Below are 25,770 nucleotides of genomic sequence, written 5' to 3' on the forward strand. Positions count from 1 at the left end.
CATAGACGGTACAGAAGATTTCCATCCATTCATTGATAGCAAGGGAAGGAGTATGGTTGCAAGTCAGCTAAGTGATGCAGTCAACAATCAGTTTCACTAAAAAGGCTTTTGGTAAGAAGAATGACCAGTATTTACGAACTGCTGCCTTATACTCTTGTAGCTGGAATGCAGGTATTGCAGGATGTGGTGTAAAACTAGACTCACTCACCCACCCACGCACCAATATATACCACTTTGGGGAAACAAATATAATATTATGGTGCTGAGGAATGAATTCAAACACATGGTCAAAAGCTCCACAGCCTCAATGACTTGATTGTTGCATGTTTCATATCAGTATTACTCACTCACTCATGATGGTTCAAATGACAAAACAATAAACTATACACAAATTTCACTAATGCTGTTTCATCATCTGCTTCATCGTGGGCACTAGATCAATTTTTTTGTAACATCAATATGTGTTCATGCATATTGACCAATAGACTGACTTGTGTCAAGGCTTAACAATTCATAAATTTTGCTGCATTTCATTTCATTATATGACCATAGGTTACACATATAAAAACACCCCCTGGAATTACAGATTGTCCGCCCAAAAAGAATAAAGGCAAACTCTAAGTTCTAAGATTGTATAAGTTGGTCACAGTGAAAATGCAATATGTAACTGCCCAAATTGATGGGTCCTTGGCTATGACAGAGTCTGCTTCTGTTCCTCTGCTTGAATAGACAGGATCCTCTTCTCAACCCATACCGCCTCACTCTCCATCCCATGTTTCTTGTAGAACTCCAGCAGTTTCTTGTACCGATCGGTCACATTCATCCCTGTCAGGACCTGCAGCTTGTGGAGGTCCACCGGGCACAGGTGCATGGGCTGGCAAAAATCCTCAGCCAGGTGACCAGACCCATTCATACAACAGTCAAAATAAATACAATGTCCAATACCAAGTAGATGACAAATTTCATGAACTAAAAGTTTACAACTGCGCTGAAGAATAAGCTGTCTTCTGTCTTGATCTGACACATCCTCAGTTTTGCTAATATCATACCAGAATTCAGTGGAGAAAGTAAGTCTTGGATCATATCTGTGCACACTAAAGATGGGAATATTTTGTTTTCCAGATGCCATTCCTGCAACAAACAAATCCGTATCACCCCCATACAGATCATACATGGTAAGCCCAATCAAGCACAGGGCATCAGGGGGCAGTTTCTGGTTCAACTCGGAGAGCATGGATCCAACATCCATCTGGATATGTTTGAACTCTGAATTATACCGGGTCTTTATCACAGGATTAACATCAGGATCATCAAGCAGGACAAGTTGTTGCTTTGAAAATTCTAGCTTCAGTTCTGGCAGTGTTCTTATTGGCAGACACAGATACCTCTTTGCATAATCAACAAGCTCAGAAAAATCAAAACAAGAATTTTCATCAAAGTTCCCAACTTGAACAACATATATCTTCCCTTCTGGATACTTCTCACACAATGTCTTCCCATCTGGGACAAACTTGTGATTCATTCTCTTGTACTTCATGCTTGACATCCAGGGGCAATGATGCACATAATCTGAAAATGACTGTCCTTTCACATTATACTGTGCCAGCCAATCGTCAATAGAGGTTGGTCGTGGAACCGCAACAAAGACAGTGACATCTGATACTGGACGATACTGACACGGGATTATGTTTGCATCAAACCCTATAGCATCCATTCTTTCTTTTAAGGTAGGAACTTTGAATCCTTTAACATAAGGCACATATCTTCTTGACTTCCTTGACCTTAACTTGCTTTTCTTCCTTGTTTTACCACTAGCTTCCATTTTCTTGAGTGGATCCTGACACATGTCCAAATCTAGAAAGGAGAATGGATATGTGTAATCCCAAAACTTTCACATCATATAGTGCAGTTGTTTGGGACTGACAGCATAATATTAAGGGGTGATGAGGGAACACATTTCAGCGAAGGGATATTTCTAAATATTCCAGGGTCAAATCGTTAACTCAGACTTTGTAATGAAATCAAATAGAGCAAAGGTTTCAGAGAACAATTTTTACAGAGACAATGTCTTAATTTCACACCAATCACTATGATTACAACTTCATGACTGCAACTTTGATACAGTCATAAAGAGTTTCTAAAACTTTAACTTATCTAAAACCAACAGAAGTAGAAGTAGAAGTAGAAGTAGAAATACAGACAACAGACATATTTGGACCCAAACCTTATAAATAATCACCATGTGATTTCAGTTGATTTAGCTTTCCATTTGTCTGTTCCTCTGCATGAATAAACTTGATCCTCCTCTCAACCCAGCCTGCCTCACTCTCCATCCCATGTTTCTTGTAGAACTCCAGTAGTTTCTTGTACCGATCGGTCACATCCATCCCTGTCAGGACCTGCAGCTTGTGAAGGTCCACAGGACACAGGTGCATAGGTTGGCGAAAATCCTCAGCCAGGTGACCAGACCCGTTCATACAACAGTCAAAATATATACAGTGATCAATCCCCAGAAGATGATTTATTTCATGGACCACAAGTTTACAGCTTCTCTGGAGAACCAGCTTCTGCCTGTCCTGGTCGGAGACTTCTTCTGTCTGTTTGATGTCATACCAGAATTCCTTAGAGAATGTCAGCCTTGGATCGTACCTGAGTACACTGAAGACAGCAACATTATGATTACCAGCGGCCATTCCAGCAACAAACAGATCTGTGTCATCACCATACAGGTCATACATTGTGAGGCCAATCACACAGAGAGCATCTTGCGGAATCTTCCTCCTCAGTTCTCGGAGAACTGATACCACATCCATCTGCAGATGTTTGCTTTTGGAATGATATCGTATATCTATGTTAGCACGACGGGCACGGCTCTGTCTACCTGATGGGTGAACAGACGCTTCTTCGATTAAAAAAAGTTGATTTTTTGAAAATTCTAATTTCATTTCTGGTAACACTGCCACTGGGAGGCAAAGAAATCTGTTTGCATAATCAACAAGATCATCAAACACAATACCTGACTTGTAATCAAAGTTTCCAACTGGGACTATATAAATTTTTCCTTCTGGATATTTCTGTTTCATTGTTCTCCCTTTGGACACAAATTTGTGTTTCATGCCTGTGACCTTCCTCGTAGACAACCATGGACATTCATCGAGAAATGCTGAGTACGTCTGCCCTTCTTCATCATACTGAGCCAACCAGTCATCAATAGATGTGGGCTGTGGAACTGACGTGAAGAAGTTTGAGTCTGAAGAGGGATGGTATTCCGGTGGAATCCTATCAACTTCAAACCCGATGGCTTTCATTCTTGCAACATTGCCAGGCACCTTGAATCCTCGGGCATAGGGTATATGCCTTGAATCTTGCATTTTTGTCTTGGATTTGCTAGATCTTGACTTTCCACCACCTTCCATCTTGTGCTTGTAGATAGTAGTGTTCTTGTTTGGACAAGAATCAAGTTGTCAGGAACTGTAACAAAAAAGATGTGATTTACTCTATGTTTAGTAAACAATACTGATTGATTTTTTTCTGTTTCCTTTCACTAATATTGATAATGAAAAATAGAATCATTTTCAAAATCTTTGACAATAACATTTGGTCTTAAAATGATTATATAAATCCTGTTAGTCACCTCTTACGACAAGCATGGGTTACTGTAGATCAGTTCCAACACGGATCTTCACAAGTCTCCTTCGGCATGAAGATCAGCACAATCTAAGTGGTCTTATTATCATCATCATACACTTTGTGATTTCACAGCAGATATGGCTCAGTTAAGTTTTACGTCACTTTTAGCCATATTCAAGCAGCATCATGGAACTGGACACCACTAAGTGCTTCCAGCACTGTCCCTCTTTGGGGAATCAAACGATATCTTCAGCATACCACGTGACCCATCAGTCATAGAAGATATGAAGAAAATAGTGGGGCAATGTGAAGACCATATGCACTGTGTAAATATTAAACATAACACTAACCTAGAAATACTCCTTGGCCGATATTTTCGAAGCTCTCTCAGTGCTAAGACAGTTGTAAGTGCCATACATTAACAGTAACATACAACTATCTTAGTGCTAAGAGAGCTTCGAAAATATAGGCCCTTGTTTATAAGATAACCCTGTAGTAACAGCTATGTAAGGTATTGGAATAGGACTGATGGACATTTCAGATTCAGATTCAGGAAAGATGTAAATATTTATCACTGTTGGATGACGTAGATAATGGACCAAGTGCGCTTCTTTTCTAAGACTTTAAGGTTGATCTGTGTTTACTATATATGTAGGATTTCTTTTCCAGCTGATAGAGTGAGCTGTTGTATACACACAACTAACTTGTCTGTGGCTTGACTGGGTTAGCCCAGTGGTTTGTTACACTGAAGACCTGGGTTTGATTCCCCATACTGATACTTTTGTGAAGCAATTTTCATAATATTATGGTAATATTGCTCAGAGTGGCATGAAACGAAACTCAATCACTCACTAGACAAAAAAAATTCCTTTCTTTACAACAGAAATACCACTGAAAGCCAAATTAAACCCAACTCACTAACTCACTAATGTAGTGCCCCATGAAAACCTGTGTTAGAATTGGTTTTCAGTCTCTAATGATTGTAAAGGGCAACTATTGCTGACTTGGTTTAGGCTAACAATCACCTCACAAGTGATTGGATCAATGCCACTGGATGTTCTGTCCAGGCCTGATTGTTTACAGACCTTCATCAAAGTGCTGAAATCGTACTGCGTGCATCAAACAACAAACCAAACAACAAGACAATCTCTGTAAATGAACATTCTAGAAACATGTAGTATGGTGATTTACGTAATAGTTTATTACAAAATTAAAGGGCAGATCAATGCAAAAGACGCCATTAATCACCAAGTTCCACATGGACAGTAATAATCCCTGATATGCTGCATATCATAAAATGGTTCTCCAAGAAAAGTTATCTATATGACCAAACAGGCATAGCACACCAAACAACTGAAGTTATTAACAGTGCTCCCATTTTAAAAATGCATCAAAACAAGCCATGCAAATTACAATCTACCAAAAGGGAATGCTACATAGTATCACAGTCTAAATATCATCAAATACCATTTGTTCAATACACTGTGCAATATAAAATATCACAGCACTCAACATACTGCCACATGTTAGTCACTGAATTACCAGTGCAGAAGAAAATAAAATAATTAACTTTGATCACACATGAATATTACAGAAAAAAATAATCACAATACACAAAGTACCTACAGTGGTACAACCCACTGAGACAAGATACAATAAAAAATAGATTTATAACCTCCATTGTAACAACAAATTTATGAAAACAGCATACTGTCTACATTGTCATCACTAAGACTACAAAGAGTAATAGTGACTTCAGAAATGTAAAACCATGTTATATCAAGCCCTTCTGGAATCAAAAACAAGTGACTTTGATATGTTCCACTTCTAATCCTTTTATTTCAAAGAACACTTCTTCTTCTGCTTCTGTTCCTCTTCCTGAATAAACAGGATCCTCCTCTCAACCCAGCCTGCCTCACTCTCCATCCCATGTTTCTTGTAGAACTCCAGCAGTTTCTTGTACCGATCGGTCACATCCATCCCTGTCAGGACCTGCAGCTTGTGAAGGTCCACCGGGCACAGGTGCATGGGCTGGCAGAAATCCTCAGCTAGGTGACCAGAACCGTTCATACAACAGTCAAAATAAATACAATGGTCGATCCTCAGAAGATGGCAAATTTCATGGACCACAAGCTTGCAGCTTCTTTGGAGAACCAGCCTCTTCCTTTCCTTGTCAGAAATATCCTCTGTTTCTCTGATGTCATACCAAAACTCAGTGGAGAATGTCAGTTTGGGATCATATCGGAAGATGCTGAAGACAGCAACCTTCTGACCTGCAGAGGCCAAACCAGCCATGAACAAATCAGAATCCTCTCCATACAGGTCATACAAGGTAAGGCCTATGACACATATTGCATCCTCAGGAACTCTGTCACGCAGGATGGGGAGAACCGAACTGATGCTTAACTGCAGATGTTTTGACTCCTCACTGTACCTTGATTCAAGCTCACACTCACCATCAACTTCTTCAAGGACAATCTTGTCTTCTTTTCGCTGTAGGTTCAAACCAGGTAAGGTTGCCACAGGAACACAAAGAAATCTTCCAGTATAGTCGATGAGATCTTCAAAATCAATGACAGATTCTTCATCAAACTGCCCAACAGGAACAATGTAGATCTTACCCTTGGGGTACTTCTCACTCAGTGTCTTTCCAGCCCTGGTCGAGGGGCTCCTCATCAGTACATCCATTGAGCTTCTCAACCAAGGCACCTGCCACAGGAAGCCGCGGAAACTCTGCCCATCTTCTTTATATTGGGCCAGCCAATCATCGACACATGTGGGTTGAGAGAGGTGTGTGAAGAAGTCAGTGTCAGAGTGATTGTATGCAGGAGGAATGTTCTTTACATCAAACCCTATTGCCTGTGCCCTTTCCTTCTCAGATGGAGCTTTGAATCCCCTTATATAGGGCTCACATCGTGGAGGTTTCTTTGATGTTGATTTGATCTTGCCGGTCTTGGTATTTTTCCCTTTATTCATCTTCAGTAGTTATAATGCTGCTGACAAGTGTAACCTTTGTCTAGAAAGGGTAAGAAAAGATGACTTTAAACAAATCACATTAGATACTTAAATTGGTGATTGATAAATGCTATTGAAATGTCAGTCAAATGATGGTCTCTATGCTGGTCTGCCCATTCATATTCATTTCTGAAAAATAGACAACAGAATTTTAACACTCCAAATTCTTGTTCACTCAGTAAATGAACTTAGAAGCAAATTATTAGATATAAATTATTAACAACAGATAAAAGCGTAACCTTGATTCCAGCAGGTCATATTATGACAGTTTTTCAGTTTTCACTCTTACAAATCATACCGGTTTCACATATGAAAATATGAGAAACCACCCAAACATCTTCACCAATCTAATTAGGGATAAAACTGTTAAAAATTGTCAATGAAAATAAACATAATGAAGCTAAGGGACCGTTCATGCAAAGGGACCATTCATAATCTATGAACGGGGTGGATTGGTGATGATAATTTTTAAGGCAAAGCATGTACAATGGGAATGATGAACCCTCCCTAAATGTATGACCCCTTTCCTCATCCACCTCCACCCCTCCATGTCATGTACAAAATTGCCGACCTTGCCACTACTTCACCAGAACAAAATGGGTGATCAGACACCCTCTTAAAATCATCATCACATCCCACACACCTAGTCATAAATTAAGAATGGTCCCTAACAGTAACATATAAAGTTTACTTGAAACTTAACTATATTGACAATATATATAGTACTTCATGGTCACCATGATCACGTACATCTATATATAAACATGGACAGTGTTGAATACATGTTCCATCATCATGCTAACAATAGTAACATATGCCATGATTTAGTGAAAAAGGGCTGAGCGTGCAAATTTGAATTTATGCAGACACAGCAGTTCAGTGATGATTCATTTCTATTTTCAAGCAACCTTACAACACCTTGAACATGTAGACAACGTCATGATTTTGTGAACTGTATGGTGTAAAGTTGTTTGTTTTTTTATCCAGATAACACATATAACATATGAAACAACAAATATTTGTTGAGTTCATATAAACATGCCTGAATATATGAAGGTGGAACAGTTACTAGGACATAACCATTTGACATTAAAAAACAGTACTGGCTAGCGACCAGTTTTCGCCATTTTTAAGCGTTTTTTAACGATTTGCTCCATTATTTCTTACAGAATGTAATAAAATTTATCTTGATGATAGATCAGCTATTCACCGATGTTTTCTGCTTGTTTACTGTTGTCGATAGTGTTTCTCCAAAATGCGGTCAACAGGAGGCGTAGCAGTGTAGATTGTGCTTTCCCTGCAACTAACAAGACCAATTATCGCCATTTCTGAAGTTTTTAAGTTATTCACCTTATTTGACATACACTTGGTAATAAAACAATTGTGTTTCAAACCATACTGAAAAAATTTCATAATTGGAATTTGTTTTAAAAAAAGAAGTTTAAAAGAACAAAACTCGCTTTCATTGTGAGTGTTGACGGATGCTGATATAAGCTGATGGGAATATGGACATGTCACCACGGGGTTGAACTTACCAAACTTGACATTTTGAGGAGTTGTTTGCAATTTTGGCAATGTTTCTTTTCTCTGGGAAAAACATAAAGATTCGGGTGAAAATTGATAGTTATAATTTGTCAGTATCACCTGCACAGTATCTATTGAGTCCAAACAGAGATGGAAATTTGGGTCAATTCAAAGTTAAGTGATTGACTGTTGGCATTATGGGTAGATTCAGACACATTAAAATCTGCACTTTTTGTGGACTGAATCGTCAAGTCGGAGATTATAGATTCACAACACAGCCAGGATGATTTTCATTCAACTCTCATCATTTATGAAATTTCATGTCAACACACTAACAGTCACGTGACATCCCCCGACATGTTTAGGTCTTGTCTTCCGAGGGATTCATATTTGTAACATCTACAATGTAAAATACATAATTTTAACTCTTGTAACCTATCGGTTTTTTGGGGGGATGTGTGAGTATGTGAAATACTACTGAAGTACAAGTAAAGCTGTCTGCGCAAGCGCTACTGCCAGGTGTTGGCAATAATTGGTATGCGGCGATAACTGGTCGCTAGCCAGTATACGTACCTTTGCATTAAGAAATGACATTGATGGATACAAGATATATTCACTAGATTTACCTTATTAATGAAATGGATGAGTTTCTGTTATCTCCTTTTGTCCAAGGTTCACTGTAACATTAGAAGCAACATGTCCATACACTGACGTGAGCAAAGGAAATAATGTGCTGGGCCCAATCAATGACAACAGTGGTTATTATCCGGTAACTGTGACATAGAGATCGAGTCTACATGACATCAACTCGACAACTAAGACAAAAAGCAAACGTCATCTGTTGTCAGTCAGTGTAATACCATGGATCGCATTCAGTGATATATCCTTCAGCGTGCCCATCTACTACATCGTTGATATCATGTGGTAGAATATTATCACACTAATTATCCTCGTTGATATCATGATTGAGTCAGCTGATGATTAGGTCTGTCATTTCACGAGACCGTCATCTCACATATATTTAAGCTGAAACAAATGTATTAATACATTAATGAACGCCACACTGGCATGTGATTAAAACTGTGCATTACCTTCTATGACATGAAATGACGTCCGTCAACATGCAATGAAACTTCTTCCTGAAACACCATGGTGAAATGTAAACTGCAAGCGAAGCTTTCCGGTTCTTGAGTAATTTCTATTTCTAGAATCAAGGGAGATAATGCTCGGAACCCAGTGCCCCACACTTCAAGGCGGGAAGAAAACTCTCAATACGTCGTTTATTTTGATGACAATTGCCAAACGATTACGAAGTCGTTCAACATGCGCATATGATTTAGACAGAGGTGAACATTGTCAACGCAAATGGTTGCAATATGATGTTGTTGGAATCGTTTCAGGTGTTATTTTCATAAAGACAAGCAGAAGACCCAATGTTTTTTTAAGTTCAAATATCAGCAAATAACATGTCAATTTGACAAGGAGTGTGATCAATGGGAGTCTAAACTAGCGTTTGTGGTACTCGTTGCATTCAGAGCAAGTCAGTGTAATGTATTTGATTGTGAACATGATGTATGTTGTTTTCTGTCTTGCCTTTCTTGGGTCAACAGGTGGTGGCCTTGAATACAGGGTCTTGTACCACTGAAAACAGCCATCAAGGTATGTACTGTCACTAACGGGGTCTTAACTCCTTAGTATAGTGTTAAAACCATGATGGTGACAGTACATAACTTGATGGCAGTTTTTAATGGTACAAGCTCTGGCATACTTATTTATACATATGTGTCAGTTCCTTTCAAATTGATGATGACAAATTGAGCATATGATATCTGAACATATGCTGTTTTGACACAGTTTATGAGCAAGCTTGAACAAAATGCAGTGATTTAAATTTTAATGTCACACTGGCAATATTTAGCCGTGATGTCAAAATGAAAATTGTCAGTTAAACTGGCAGTGTACTTGAAGGGTGGTAACTTGTAAATGATGGAAACAATCGATATCTGACTAAACTGAACAGAAAATCATTTCTGTTTAAAGCAGGAAAACTTTTCATCAGTGATGACTGGTCCATGTAAGCCAAATTGCCCCAGCATCATCTGTTCATTACTTGGCATCGTCTCCATTTGACTTAAGCCATCCATGAATGCAGCAGCCCAGTTTCAATGAACGGGCAGACTGAAAAGTGGCCCATTAAAATTTGGAAGTTAACTGTTAATACAAGGGCAGTGGCCCATTCAAAATTCAGGAAATGGCTAATAATCCTGAAAATAGCCCATTGTCAAAGTTCTCTGCAGAGATATCAGTTATTTAGATTGCCCATGCAATAGGCTTCCATGTACAGTGTTCACAAACTGTGTTTCAAAGTGACTGGATACTGTAAGTTTCAGATTAGGCTATCCACTAGTCTCTGAAATGAACATATTTTACAGAAAAAACTGTTCATAGTGAAAAAAAAAAAATATAAGGAGCCCCGAGACTTGCTTCTTTTTCAGACTGAAAATTTAGACTTACCACTTTTCAAGACTTGTCTGGGCATTTGTGGATATGTTTGCTTCAGGGTCTGAATGAGTCTAGTTTTGGATGTCTGTCTGATCTGCTGAAAATGCACCACACTCTTAGAACAGAAATCGGAACATTTCAGATTTAGCATTTCTTATAATTAGCTTTGAAATTATTAACAACCATAAAATTTATAAACACATCAAACAAATGTGACATATCACATACAACAACTTCAGTGAAAGTCATTGTGAAATATACAGTTGGACACTGGGGCTGACAAATCGGCCTGACTTTTCTGAGGGTCTTACTGTTCGTGAACTCTCCATGTATAAAGCTTAAACTTGAAAGTGTACCAATGGATTATATGATCTTTTACATTATTTTCAGAATACTAGACACAATGGCAGATGCCAAGATGTTGAAAAGGCAGCTTGCAGAAGCTGTGAAGATCATAGCTGAGTATGTATTTTCTTAGGAAGTTAGCAATTTCAGATATCTTTCCCTGGGGGATTGAATCTAAGATACACAGAAAATATAATCCTGTGTGTCAGCATAGCTCATTATTTTCACATTCTTGTATTTGTTCTTTAGCCTTCCACCGTAATGTGTAGATTGTTGTCAGCTATAGTATATGTTATATATGGTATTGTGTAAACCATCGTTAAGATATTTAAGGATTGATAGTCATATTGATCAAGGTAATACAATCAACGAAGTATTGACAACATTCTGAGGGTCGTCTGTGTTACTCCCTGTGGCAAATTCAACTCAGCGACCATTGGGTATGTGTGGTGGTGATGATGATGATGTTGATGAAGAATATTTTTGCTTATCCTGACTGATGCTTAATTGCTCATCTCCTTTCTCTCTTCGAAACGGTTAGTGTGAACTTGAAACCTTTCAGAATTCTCTAGAAGTGAACGTACAATCATTCACTCACTCTGAGCCACCTCCCTTTCTAGCCCAAAGTGTCCATGTGACTGTGTTCACCTCAAACCTTTCCTTTATCACCCAAGCGGACAGTTGGACGGTTTTCTTGGGTTCTTTCACAGATTATATTTTGTTTACCTTTGGATAAATAATTCAGATTCTGAGATGAATGCATTTATAAGACAATTGTTCATCATATGTGCTACAAATTTTGTATAAATTTTGTGAATTAACATAGAGAAGAGGGAAAGGAGATAAGCAGTTAAGCATGAGTCAGGATAAGTAAAAAACATATATATTTTCACATATGTGAATTAACCCTCTAAGATTTATGTACAGAGTGACAAGGTTGATTTGGTATACTTTGATAATGCTCTTTGATATTTTATATTCCTGATGTAGTCATACTATTAGGGTGAACAATTCCAATGCTGTGACCGTGCATTCTGTCGTTATATTCTCAGTAGCTTTTTATGTTACTGTATCTATGATTATTCTGTAATTGGCAAATTATCAACCTAGTTTTTATGTTTATCCCAAATATCACTCACTGCCTCTCTTTGTAAGCATGATAAGCACCCAACAAACTTACATTATGTTTGTTTAATTTCCTGTTTCAGTTTAAAGAAAAGTCTTGGAATCTATGAATGTAGAAAATCAATCTGTAGATTCTTGGATGACTTCTTTGGAGATATTGATGTTGGTAAGTTGTCACAAAAGTTTCACTGTTCCATTCACAGTTGTACCCCATTTATCCGAACACTTGTATTTTTATTGAAATTGTCCGGATAAGCGAATTTTCAGGTATCTCAATCATGGACCATATGTACAAAGAAATGTACAAAGAAACGAAGCAATTGTCTTTTCACTCACAGCTGTCCAGGCTTGCTTGATCATCTGGATTAATTAATTATAGTGACCCACAAATTGACACACCTCAAAATTAACTCAGTGTCACCTTGCTACTCAGAGGTAATTAATCTTCTCATGCTTCAAGGACTGCTGACTTCTTTGTTACATCACGTGAGGCCCTGGTTATTGCGTGTGTAAACATACAGGTGCTCAACCATCCAGAAATACGAGACAAAAAATGCGCATAATTTAGTGTTTTGTATGTGAAAATGACCGTACGGTTAGGGAAACTGGATTTCCGGATAGGTGAGTAATTTTACAGCTTTGTGAATTTGTTTTAAGGAATTTTCATTCGGAAGGCGGGTTTTCCGGATATCTGAGGTTCAGATAAACGATGCACGACTGTACATGTGTTATTTTGATTCACAGTTACGTATTGATATTTATATTTTTTTCTTTGTATTTAAATATGTTGTTTACAGAGGAACAGGTCTAATAATTACAATGCTTTTCAGAATTGTCGATTTGTAAACATTTAGAATTGTTCAAGTATCAGTTCTTGACTCTAATCTTGCTATGTCACTTACTGTTTGCATTTTACTCTCTGTCGGGTGGTGGGGTGGCCTAGTGGTTAGATCATCCACTCGTCATGCCAAAGACAGGTTTGATTCCCCACATAGGTACAAATATATGCAGCCCTTTCCTGGTGTCCCCTGCCATGATATTGCTGGAATATCACTAAAAGCAGCATAACACCATACTTACTTACTCACTTACGGTCTCATCACAGTGTCAGAATCTCTGAAGAACCATGGTGACAAGAGTGAGTGTTTCCACATGTTGATGTGGTGCCTGCACTGTCTCAGGAATGAACCCCAGATCTACATACTTCTCCATCCAACTATTGACACCAGTAGTGGCCCAGCTCCCAAACCTGGGCAGCTCAAGAGTGAAGTAGAGCTCTCTCTAGGTAAGCACTCCACACCAGTAGTTGAAAGTCCTGACTTAACGCAAATGTGTGAAAATAACAGCAGCTTTTTGTGACAATCAAATTTGCATATAATGTACTGTAGACTGACATTTTACAAAGAACATGAAATCTAGACAAGCCATCAGATATTTGAATTCATATCTTTTATACATGAAGTGTTCAAGCTTAGATTCACTATGCTGAATTTGGAGGGAGATAGGGTTGGGTCGAAATCGCACTGAAAAAAGTTTGTTGTGTGTGGGGTCTTTTGGTTCATGCTGGATTTATCTTGGAGAAAGGGTTACAGTTTTTCTTTGTACTATAGTGGCAATATGGCAGAAGCTGGTTTTTTTTTCAATTTTCTCAATCCTTCTTATATTTGGCTATTTATGGTATGCAGACCTGCCTACCCTTATGATTTCTGCGTAATTATTACGTTTTTTACACCTGAATTACGCCAATACTACTTTAGAGAATAAATTACGCAAATTAGATAATTATATGAAGTGACCAACCTGTAAGGTTATTTTTATTGCCTCATTATTGAATTCAGACACGTAAATAAGGAAGTTATTGACAGGTACATTTTTCTGCATTTGTGAAAAACATCGAATATCTTTATTTCATCCTTTTTCAAATTTTACTATTTTTTTAATGCTCTCCGTAACTCGGTGTTTAACCCATTCAACACCGGAGGCCGATTCATCGGCCAGGCAGGGTTAGTCATGTGAAAATGATACATATTTTTCGGAGCCTAACGAACATGTGCTTCTTTTATCAACTTAATCACTTTTCACAATGTCTGAAAACACATAACAAATTTTAGATGACCTTATATTATCGACAAGATTACAATTACACACTATTTTTCGCAATTTTATTGAAAAAAAAACGATTCGAGGAACGGGTCAGCATTAGAGTTCAAAATAAGCAAATTAACGATGTTTCGATGAGAGAACTAAACAAATTAAATAACCTGAATAACGAAATCAACAACAGTACTCAACCAAGTTGTGAAACGGTCATTGTAACTTATTATTTTCATCTTTATTGTGCGATGGTGAAATATAATTCAAGTGACATCTCGGCTCTCGTTGCTTTCGAACATGACGCTCGGACACGATGTTTAATGCTAAAATATATGCGTAAAGGTTCTTGTCATTGGTCATAACCTAACACGATACGTCCAGCAAGGTCCATAATGTACATGTAGGTGGTGATTTTTTAGAACTGAATAGGAGAATATCAAGAAATTACCCGGAACTTTCTCCGGAATCTACAGATTACGGGGACAGCACCCACTGCTGTTATATGATTGGCTGACTTTGGTCACGTGTATGATGTTGACAAATCATGATCCTTATTTCATACTGAGGCAAAAATAGCGTCACTAGTAACCAATTTTTATCCAATAAATTTGCTTCTTACAACTGTGAAAAATTCCTGACATGGACACATTTACATACTTGATGTATAGACCTTTCGAACCTTACCGATCATCAAACGAATCGTCTCAAAAGTTACTCACACAAAGCTTCGAAAACGGCGGCATTTCGCGCTGTTACATTCCGTTACCGAGCGGAAAGCCCCTGACATCGGGAAATGGCCAACCATACATATTATTTTTATATCTGTTCACTATAATTTTCCGATTTCGTGAAAAATTAAAATATCAATGGAAAAACGTAAGGAGATACTATGACAGGTTGCAAGTGAAAAAAATCGCAGCAATTTTTGCTCCCTTCATGGTTCATCTGTGTGTGAGCTTGAATTTTCATTAAATCTGAACTTATTTAAGTTGTAGTTTTACATAAACAGTAGGACTGTACCTTTCAAGTGATGTTTGACATGTAGAAGCAAAAATATTGAACAAGCTGACATTGAAACTCCATGCACTGATATGATCGCTCAACATTCACAAACACTGCTACCGAGTAACATTACGACAATCGGCATTCGGGGTGTGACGACTTGGTCCGAATGATGGTCCGAATGATGAACTTCCGCTCATGTTATGCGAGATAAATGGCACAGCCCAAAAGAAAGAGTGAATCCTCTAGCGAACAATCAGGTGGGAAGAAACACAAAATTGAGCAGAAATACCGCAAAGAATATAGTGATGTTCCAGGGATACAACCTTCGTTACGTGGGGTAGGATATGCCTTCTGCAGATACTGCAAAAAAGATTTTAGCATCTCACATTCTGGAAAGTACGATATCGAGAGACACGTGCACTCCAATACTCACACAGAATATGTGAAAGTAGCGAAATCGAGCGGTGAAATTAAGAAATTCTTTGTTGGAAATGAAACAAATGTGACTGATTACAAAGTTACACAAGCTGAATCAGTATTTAGCCATTTGTTAGTTCAGCTGAACTTACCATTATCAGCAGCAGATTCTATCACCAAAGCAGTCGAAGTGGCTTTCCCAGATTCTGACATTGCCAAAAATTATGAATGTGGAAGAAGCAAAACGACTGCAATTGTTAAAGAACTTGCTCATGATGTGAGAATAAGTTTGATTGATTCTTTGAAGACAAATCCATTCAGTGTAGCAACAGATGGCAGCAATGATGAATACGATAAACAGTTTCCATTAGTGATATCTTTTGCTGATAGTACAGGTGTGAAGAAGGAATTACTGTCAGTTCCAGTATTGAGAGATGTGGCTGCAACTGGTGAGAATATTTTCAACTTGATTTGTCAAGAAATAGAAAGCAACAACATTCCTTGGACAAACTGTCTATCACTAGCATCGGACAATGCCTTTGTAATGACTGGCAAAAAGAAGGGAGTATTTGCTTTCATGTTAGACAAACAACCCCAACTTCATTTATCTGGATGCCCATGCCACTTGATTCATTTGGCTGCTGAAAAGGGAGCATCACAGTTGCCATTCAACATAGATGAAATTCTAGTGGATATATATATACTATTATCTTGATAAGTCAAGTAAGCGGCTCAGTGGGTTAGGAGAGTGGCAGAAACTGTACGATGTTGAACATAAGAAGATACTGAGACATGTTTCAACCAGATGGCTGAGTATAGGCAAGTCTCTGGATCAGGTCAGTCAGTGTTTCCGTTATCCGGCATATACCGGCTTTTGGCCGGTAAAAATAGCCAATATCCGGTATTTTGAAACACTGTCGGCCATAGTAGCCGGCAAACTTTTTTTACCAACAAGTTAATAATTTCATTATTACTTCATTAAAATATTTCCCAACCAACCTGTTTGTGTTTTTTTTATCACGGCAACAGATCATTACGTGGCCAAAAACGGAAAAAGCCCAAGCTAAAAATAGCATTCGTTTCGATGTTCATTCTGAACTTACCAATACGACATTTGAGATTTTGTTGATGCGCATGTCAATTTCCCACGTGCTCGCTTCCATGACATCACTATGTCTGCCAAGAAAAAGCAAGCTTGTTTGTCCGCCTTTTTTGGGGGCAAACATTCAAACTTATCCTCAGAAAATGAAAGTAGTTTGAAACGGAAATTACCAGAAGAAAATAACTCTAAGTCTGATGGATCATCGGCATCGGGGTCGAAAAAAAGTGCCAGTGTCAAATCAGTGCGGAATTTCAACAGTGACTGGTTGAAGCAGTTCGGTTGGTTGCGTCACGAACTTACGCCAGATGGAGAATTATTGTTCTGTACTATATGTGAAGCTGCCAAAAAACAGAATGGATTCACTAAAGGGTGCATCAACATGAAACTTTCTGCACTGAAAGAGCACAGGGATAGTGCTTCTCACTACCAGGCTGTAATCGTCGCTGGTCAAGTCAGAGCAATGGCGACTCATGTAAATAAAGCTGCTGAAAAAAGTGATGAAAAACTGACAGCTATGATGAACACCGTCCTTTTCATGGCTAAAGAAAATCTAGCGACTTCAAAGTTTTCCAAATTAATTGACTTACAGAAGAGAAACGGATGTACCAGTTTGAGTGGTGTGGTGTATTCCCATTCAGATTCTGTGGAGGAAATGGAACATTGTATTGTGCAAAGTACCATTGAACAACTCAAGGAACGCGTGCAAAACAGCAGATTTATCGGGTTAATAATTGATGAAACTGTAAACATTACCGTGGAGAAGAAACTGATCATGTTTTTGAAGATTCAAAATAATGGAAAAACTGACACTGTATTTCTTGGGAATTTTTCCGTTCACAGCGGAACGGCCGAGTGTATTACTGAAAAAGTGAAAGAAGTGTTGAGTGAATGGAATATTTCATTGGAGCAATTAGTGGGCCTTGGTTCCGACGGAGCCAGTGTGATGACCGGACGGCGAGCGGGGGTAGGGGTCAGACTTCAGCCAGAGAGCCCCTTTTTAGTCCATGTACATTGTGTGGCACATAGGGTCGCTTTAGCCTCTGCAGACGCAGCTAAGGTTTCAAAATATGTGGCTGAATATAGAAAAACTCTAAACGAAATTTATAAACTGTATGAATACTCGGCGACTCGTTACAATCGTCTTAGGGAGTTATCAGAAATTCTTGAGGAGAGTGATTTTGCAAGTGTGATTCAGCCGACCAGTGTGAGGTGGCTGTCAGTCGGCAGAGCAGTTAAATCTACAAGAGAAACATGGCCAGCTCTTGTCATGGAAATAGAGGAGGAGGCTTCAGAGAGAAAAAATGCAGTTGCGTCTAGCATCGTAAAGAAAATCAAAACCTACACTTTCATAGGAATGACGTATGTGTTGTCTGACACGTTACATTTCATGGACAAACTTGTGTGTTTATTTCAGAAGGATACGCTAAATCTTGGACTTGTGAAACCTATTGTTCGATCAACTATCGAGTCATTGCAGGAGCTGAAAGAAAATCCTGGGAAACATGAGCAATATTTCAACGAAAACGTTAGAAATGGTGAATTTCGTGGTGTGAAATTGACCTATGCAGACCCTCGCTCTGTCACAGCTTTCAAGAAAATTCGTGATGACTTCATTGACGAATTGTGCAGTTCACTCGAGGCAAGATTCCCTGATGATAGTCTGTCTGTTTTATCCTGTCTGGATAATCTATTAAATCCAGATCGGTACCCTGACACGGCGAACGAGTTGGCGACATACGGCCAGGATTCCCTACAAGTTGTTCTTGACAAGTTCAGCCCTGTGATTGGTCAGGAGGGCTGTGACGTCGTGAGTGTTCCAGTCAATCGGGAGCGAGCTGAGGGGGATTTCCCGCACTTCAGGAAAACAGTGACAGGCATGGGAACAGTTGGCCTAGAGCAGACGTGCAAACTCATTATCAGAGACTTTAGCGATCTATATCCAGATTTTGCCAATCTTGCAATTATTGCATTGGTGATACCAGTCAGTAGTGTGCCTGCAGAACGTGGGTTTAGCTTGCAAAATCGTTTGCACTCGTCCAGCCGTAATCGGCTCTGCGAACGACGCCTGAACAATCTCATGTTGTTGAACATGCACGCAAGTGAGGAATGTATCACTAGAGCTGTGGATCTCTTCAGAAATAAAAAACGAAAGATTTAAAAGGTGAGAATTATCGTTTGTTTTATTTTTGAAAATAGTTTGATTGATGTGGCCGGTATTTTTCTGGAATGGCCGGTAAAATTTTTAGCTGCCGGTCATGGTGGCCGGCTGTGCAAAAAGCCACCGGAAACACTGGGTCTTAGAAAACTGGAATGCATTGAAGCAGTTCTTTCACGAAGAAGCCAACACCATAAGGGAAAATGCAAGAAAGAAGACACAAAAAGAAAATTCTAAAAGTGAATCTGCTTCAGTCAAAATGTCAAGTAAATCAGTCACAAAAGGTCAAAAATCTAAAAGCACAAACCCACCATCAAAGAAACCAAACTCAAAAGTTCCTACTACATCAGGTAATGAAAACAAAGACATGAAATCAAGTGCACCTCAGTTGTCCAAAGCAGAAAAGTTAGAGACATTTTCAAGTCCCCAACAAACAAACTATATTGCTTGTTCCTGAAATATGCCATGAAGTCATTTGATCAAGTGAATGTCAAGCTACAGAATGAGGCACCACTCATTCACAAGTTGCAAAGTATCCTGATTAAGTTGATGAGGGATCTGCTTGTGCGTTTCATCACTCCTGCTGGAATGCACTCAGTACATGTAACTGAAGTTTCACTGGATGATGAGAAGCTGTTGAAGCCAGCTAGTGAAGTTTTAATTGGAGAAGAAGCAAGGAAGTTCATATCTATGAAGAAAGAAATGCACTTGAGAGACAGCAGAATTGAGGAATTCTATGCTAATGCCAGACTGTTTTATGTGGCATCATGTAAGTACATAAAACAGAAGTTCCCACTGACTGACTCTCTGCTGTCACATGCTGAGGTTGCTGACATTGACCTCCAGTTACACAAATCATTGTCAGATCTTCAGTACTTCCAGAAGAGATACCCATGCTTGGTGCCAGTAGGATGTTCTCTGGATACACTAGAAATGGAGTACACCACTTACCAGTCCTATGAACTACCCAAGGCACTTTTGGAGATAGACAGAATGGATAAGAAATGGGTCAGATTGAGTGAGGTCAAGGATGCTACAGATGAGATGATGTTCAGCAATCTGTCCAAGTTTATGCTTGGCATACTTACCATTCCACACAGCAATGCTGCCTGCGAACGAGTATTTTCTGTGGTAAGGAAGAACAAGACCTACCAAAGGGCTTTTCTTGGCAATGACACAATGAATGCCTTACTGCAGATAAAGGCCAGTGAGACTGAACCACATAACAATCGCTATACACCTGAGAAGCTCAGAAGGCTCAAGAGTGCCTATTATGAGTCTCTGAAGAAGTATGACTAACTTAAGCATTTTTAGAGACAGAGACTTACAGAGGCAAGGCTTACATCCAGAAATAAAGGTATGAAATAACATTTGTGTTTTCTTTATAAGTATCAAAATATATCTACTATATTAACAGTATTATACAGTACATGATTACATGCACTCATGTAGTGACTATCTAGTTACTTAAACACATTATCATGATGATCAGATTTGATTACACATTCAAGGTTAAAAATTACACCAAATGATAGAGTTGGATCCACAAAGGCCCAATTTGGGGTAGGCAGGTCTGGGTATGTCATTAGAGGATGTTTTGCTGTTGGAGTGATGTTAATGATTAAATGTTGAGACAATCTAGTCAGCATTTTGTTTCGATGGGATAGAAATGGAAGGGAAGTAACTCTTCATGGATGACGCTCACAGTGTTTGAACCTGACCATATGGCATGAAGTGACCACAAAATCTTAATTCTGTTTTTAGAATGTTAGTTTATTGGACTTGAGCTAGTTACAATTATTTGTTACCATTAAAAGTTTACAATGTTCAAGAAAAGCAGTTGAATAATAAAAGTCCACCTGTATAGTGACTACACTTGGCAGGGCAGCTGTCAATCTTGTCATTGTTGCCAATGTAAGGTTTAATACAAAGACCTGGGTTCGATTCCCCACATTGCTAGGTTGTGATATCCTTCCTCATGATATTTTTAAAAGCGTGGTAAAACCATGCTCACTCAATTTTGATCAAAGCAAATTTGTAACACTATTGCATTCTAATGGGTTCATAATGAATCTGACTGATTACACAGAACTTGAATCAAAATTGAAATCCCATGTGTTTCCTTCCCCAGGGAAATATAACATACACCATCCATGCATGTACCATTAATATGCCATGATGTGTTGTAGCGTTCTGCATGTGGTTTATTGGCCGCCTTGTGCGTCTGCTGGGACGTCCAGAGTGCACTATTCTGCACCAGCAGTGCTTGGAGATTATCAGACAGGTGTTGCAGGTGGTCCGTGTCAAACATCTGTACGTCTTCAAGCAACTGGCAGCAGAGATAGTGAATGCACTGGGTGGTATGTATGCATTTACTTTGTATAAACGGTCCAAAGAATCTGAAACTGGACATGCTTGTCTCCATTTATGATAATGATGCTTGAATTTGTTAAAAAAAAGTTTGAATCAGTATTTCCATTGGCCCCTATATTTGTAAAGATGGACCATTACTTCTTCAGCTTTGTTCCAAATGTAATGAAGCATAGTACATTTATAGCTGGTAGTGAGAGTGAGTATGCTCATCACTTCTGTTTGTTGAAGTATGTTACATTTTGATCTTTGCACTTGGACATGTTCTTTCAAACTCACAAACCGTAGAAATTTCTTTGAAACTGCCTGACTGAAGGAGCTCAAACTTTGTGTGTCTGTTCTTCCATAATCCTGAAAGTTTTTACAGGCCCCAGTTGGATATCAATGCTGAAGGCAATTGCAGTTGAGTGACTGAGAGGATGTGTTCTGTTGTATTGAAGTTTGATGTTCAGGTGTAGATTATTACAGTTATAGCAGTGAGGCGTGAGTTGTCATGGTTACAGAGTTGGTGCAGATCAATGACCAGCTGTACTCACCCGACCCACCAGAGTTTGTGACTCTCTCAAGGTTCCAAGTTCCCCTGGACAAGGTCAAACAAAGTCATGTGGAACCTGGCAAGGTGACTGAAAGTTTCCATTAGCGTTTTCAACAGATATTGAAAGCTTTGTGAACGTATCCTGGAAAATTGTGTAGTATGAAACAACGAACAAATGGAATGTCTATTACTGTAATCATCTTATCTGACATCAGGGACAGTGGGGTAGCCTAGCAGTTAAAGTATTTGCCTATGACACGGGTTGGATTCCCTGCTTGGGTGCAATGTGTGAAGCCCATTTCTGGTGTCCCCTATCCTGATGTTTCTGGAATATTGCTGAAAGTGGTTTAAAATCAACTCATTCATTCACCTGACATCTCCATGCCCAGAGTGTGGACACAGAAGGCCTGAACCTTCAGGATATGAAGATCAACATTGCAGATCCCTGTCACTGTGAACTGCTGCAGATCAACCTCACGTGAGTAGAAGCAGTCTCCTAAAACTTAGTCTTTACTTTAGTTTCCAGTGATATGTCCTACCAGTTAGACTGGCACTCAAGAAGAATATGCATATTTCTTGCTGTGAACCAGATTTATGACATGGTAAGGAGGACCAAACTGTACGTAGTCCCTCTAACTTACTTTGGATTTCAGACTTAGGAAAGACGGACCTCTCTAGTAAATGCTCATTTGGCATTTTCAATTTACTATGCATTGCTATGTGAAATATCTCCTTTCCTAAACATCCTGTAGGTTGCACTCTCTATTTTCTTTATAAGCATTTTGAATGTTTGGAATTTAAGATGCAGGATTTAACATTACTAAATCCTTTCTCTTACACTGTGTGAAATGGCCCACAATGTCATCTGATGATTACAGGAAGATAGTTCATGGATCACTACATGAGGTCTGTGTTGTGGATCCGCACCATGTACAGTTGTTGTGGGGATGTCTGTGCTGCCATCTGGAGTTTGGAGACATTCAACTAAAAATGGTAAACATCCAGTCTCGTAATAATCATAAATTTTACTCTGTGTTAAAAGATTTTGTTGCATTCATTATCAATTCTTATGTGAATAGGACACAGGAATTCGCGTCCTGTAAATCCCTGTGTGTCCCAGACCATGACTTGTGGGCATTATTAACGTAGAGACCTATGTTTCCAGTGTTCCCTGTCCACCCTGTCTGACATCCTCATCTCATCCGGTCTGCCCACGTTGGTGATGGATTACTTCCTTGGCTGTGTGGCCGGGCTGTTGGAGTTCCTGCTGACTGACATTGATGATGTCCCAGAAAGGTGAGGAAACAGAATTTGATGAGAAAAAGCTTCATCTCAGGATCTGCTGAATACAGTGAAGTGTTTTCTTCATTCTTGGTCCGTTAAAACATGTATGGTTGACTCTTGGTGTTTAGAATCTTAGGACAAAACAAGTTGTTGGTGTTGCGTTTCCTGATCTGCACAGTGAACCAGTTGTGCATTTAAAGGATAATAAAATTGTATGAATAATGTTTGAGATTCTCAGAAGAAATATTGAAATAATTTCTGCTAAGTTCATGTAGTATGAAACACAGAAGGTGGACTGAATGTTGTCCTGGCATCAGGTTATAATGCATTGTGTTCTGTGTCGTCATTTTTTAGTGTCTTACATGTTTGTGATGGTGGCCCACCTTCCATCAATTGTTTAGCATTATCTTTCGTTAATCTGACTCTTATTATGCGTACCTCCTTCCTCTAATCAAAGATAGTGGAACACTTGAAATCCCTTAAGTGGACATTCAATACACTCACCCATCAGGAGCCTCCCTTTCCCACCAATACATTCAGATTGGGTCCCGATACTGCGAAAAGTTTTTGCTTTAATTTTGGTCCTTTAATCTAAATTATGTTTTATTCGGTTTTTGGATTGTAATTACAATCGTCTTTAAATAAAAATTTGAAAATGTTCTTGTGTTTTTGTTGTGACATGTTTTTTCGTCAGCTTGGCATTCCCTGTCTGCATCCCCTTTGTCAGAGACACCATCTTCATTCGTCATTTTCATCAGATACAGATTCATGTAGAAAAAAACGAAGACACCCACAGAATGGTAGTTGTTCCAGGGGCACATATAGACAGGAGGACTATGATGAGATTCGCTGCATGGACATTGTGCCCCACTCGCACATCATTCTCCACTCACAGAAAAACGGAGATGGACATCGTCAGAAATTGCATAGTGGATCACGAATGTTTTGGACTTGGTCTCCCCATCGAAGGACTCCAACAAGGCTCATACATATATGACAAGTAACGAGGACATCAATACTTTGATGTTTCCGCCAATTGCGCTGATATCTACCATCCTGGAAACATTGTCTCCAGCCTTTCAGGCAGCAGCTAAGTACCTGACCTAAGTACCACATCCTGACCTTCGTTGCACGTTGATTCCCACTTCATCATTTGGAGCCCTTTATGAAAGCGCCCGAAGTAGATGAATCATACAAGCTCATCAGTTAGACTCGCAATAGATCCTGCAAAGTGGAGGAGGATAAGTGACTGGCTCAGCTGGATACAGCCGCTTGCCTATTACAGCGATTCCTGATTCACCACCTCAACACATTGGATCGGATTGCTCTGCAGGACAAATTGAGACTGTATCTACTATGGTGGACTCACCAATTGAATGTCTGAGCAGGGACCTATTTACTAGAGCTGGTCTACAACAACCATCTCTACATAGATGCTTTGCTACAAGGTTGGGATGCTTACAATGAGAGGGAAGAAGAAATCTGGACAAGCATTATGCAAATGCTGTAATTAGCTTAACACCATTGAGGAACAATCTACTGATGGTTCATAAAGCCGACTCCATTGTAGTGTTCTAAATAACCAAGCAAGGATCAACACGATCTCCCACACTGCTACAACTGACCTTTCAACACTTCAACATTGTTGATGACTTGAATCTCCACATAAAGGTTTGTCACATCCCAGGTGCACACAACGTTCAGACCAACACACAGTCACGCCCTCTACAATCATCTCCAATGGAATGGATGCTACATTGAGAGGCATTTCGCCTTATTAGACATTCGGATCGCTGCAAATAGACCTATTTGCCACAGGGCTCAACAAGCAGATACCAATATTCATATCTCCAGTGCCAGATCCATTAGCATGGGCAACAGAGGCTTTCAGCATCACATGGGAAGGACTCACGTTCCCCCCTCGCATTCCCCCCATTTTGGTAGTACCACTACCAAAAGTCACCGGGAAGATGAAACAGACAATGCTGATACAACTGATTTTGGTCCTGCCTCACTGGCCAGCGAGAGATTGGTTCTCAGTACTCACTGAGGAACTAGGACAACTAACACTGCAACTACTAGAGTGGAAGAACCAACTTGTCCATCTGCACACCAAACAAGCACACGACAATCCAACATCATTCCAATTTCAAGTATGGATCGTAACAAAGCCCGCTTGAAACATCGAGGACATTCTACTAGAGCGGCAAAGGCTGTCAAACTAGCTCTATATATATGTACCTGCACATTGTACAATGCTAAATGGATGCGCTTTGAAACATTCGCCAGAAAGAATGGCTTCATTGGATTGAGGGCCACACATCCTCAAAATCAAATAGGGGAGATTTGTGATGTACATCTAGGAGTGAGATCTGATTTGATCGTCAAAAATCAACTGTCTGGACAACCGGACGGACAATTCCACATCCTGGCATTATCTTCAGTCCTTGGGCCACATGATACACAGGATTTATCATTATGCCCAGTCAGAACGTTGAAAATATATCTCCAACGTACTAAGACAAGGCAACAATGTTTCAAGTGCCTATTCATCCCAATATCTACTGAGACATCAGTGGAAGTATCCCACAACACTATCTCAGTATGGATGAGAGCCATTGCACTGAGGGCCTACAAAGCAGCAGGACTTGAGCCACCATGAGCCTC

General features: G+C 39.3%; 3 protein-coding genes across 4 annotated transcripts in view; 1 reads left to right on the forward strand and 2 right to left on the reverse strand.

Annotated features, from left to right (window-relative positions):
• Nucleotides 1-271: 271 nt before the first annotated feature.
• Nucleotides 272-3,471, reverse strand: LOC137278421 (uncharacterized). The gene is made up of 2 exons (XM_067810736.1): nucleotides 2,240-3,471; nucleotides 272-1,854 (listed from the first exon to the last, which is right to left on the reverse strand). The coding sequence occupies exons 1-2, from the start codon at nucleotides 3,414-3,416 to the stop codon at nucleotides 692-694; spliced, it is 2,340 nt and encodes a 779-aa protein (XP_067666837.1). The 5' UTR covers nucleotides 3,417-3,471; the 3' UTR covers nucleotides 272-691.
• A 1,309-nt stretch (nucleotides 3,472-4,780) lies between these two features.
• Nucleotides 4,781-9,381, reverse strand: LOC137278422 (archaemetzincin-2-like). Of its 2 annotated transcripts, XM_067810737.1 has the most exons (3): nucleotides 9,261-9,381; nucleotides 8,796-8,846; nucleotides 4,809-6,646 (listed from the first exon to the last, which is right to left on the reverse strand). In XM_067810737.1, the coding sequence occupies exon 3, from the start codon at nucleotides 6,604-6,606 to the stop codon at nucleotides 5,467-5,469; it is 1,140 nt and encodes a 379-aa protein (XP_067666838.1). In that variant the 5' UTR covers nucleotides 6,607-6,646; nucleotides 8,796-8,846; nucleotides 9,261-9,381; the 3' UTR covers nucleotides 4,809-5,466. The 2 variants fall into 2 exon arrangements, with proteins under 2 accessions (XP_067666839.1, XP_067666838.1); XM_067810738.1 differs by lacking the exons at nucleotides 8,796-8,846; nucleotides 9,261-9,381 and adding an exon at nucleotides 7,856-7,948 and having other exon boundaries at nucleotides 4,781-6,646.
• A 17-nt stretch (nucleotides 9,382-9,398) lies between these two features.
• Nucleotides 9,399-25,770, forward strand: part of LOC137278423 (serine/threonine-protein kinase ATR-like) — an 83,956-nt gene continuing 67,584 nt past the window's right edge. The window contains exons 1-9 of the mRNA XM_067810739.1: nucleotides 9,399-9,515; nucleotides 11,062-11,133; nucleotides 12,225-12,307; nucleotides 13,247-13,426; nucleotides 21,104-21,274; nucleotides 21,788-21,903; nucleotides 22,209-22,297; nucleotides 22,698-22,812; nucleotides 22,985-23,115. Coding sequence (XP_067666840.1) covers nucleotides 11,075-11,133; nucleotides 12,225-12,307; nucleotides 13,247-13,426; nucleotides 21,104-21,274; nucleotides 21,788-21,903; nucleotides 22,209-22,297; nucleotides 22,698-22,812; nucleotides 22,985-23,115 — 944 coding nt within the window. The 5' untranslated portion in view covers nucleotides 9,399-9,515; nucleotides 11,062-11,074. The remainder of the gene's footprint in view (nucleotides 9,516-11,061; nucleotides 11,134-12,224; nucleotides 12,308-13,246; nucleotides 13,427-21,103; nucleotides 21,275-21,787; nucleotides 21,904-22,208; nucleotides 22,298-22,697; nucleotides 22,813-22,984; nucleotides 23,116-25,770) is intronic.

The sequence above is a fragment of the Haliotis asinina genome, chromosome 3 (assembly GCF_037392515.1).
Source record: "Haliotis asinina isolate JCU_RB_2024 chromosome 3, JCU_Hal_asi_v2, whole genome shotgun sequence".
In the NCBI taxonomy this organism is placed as follows: Eukaryota; Metazoa; Mollusca; class Gastropoda; order Lepetellida; family Haliotidae; genus Haliotis; species Haliotis asinina.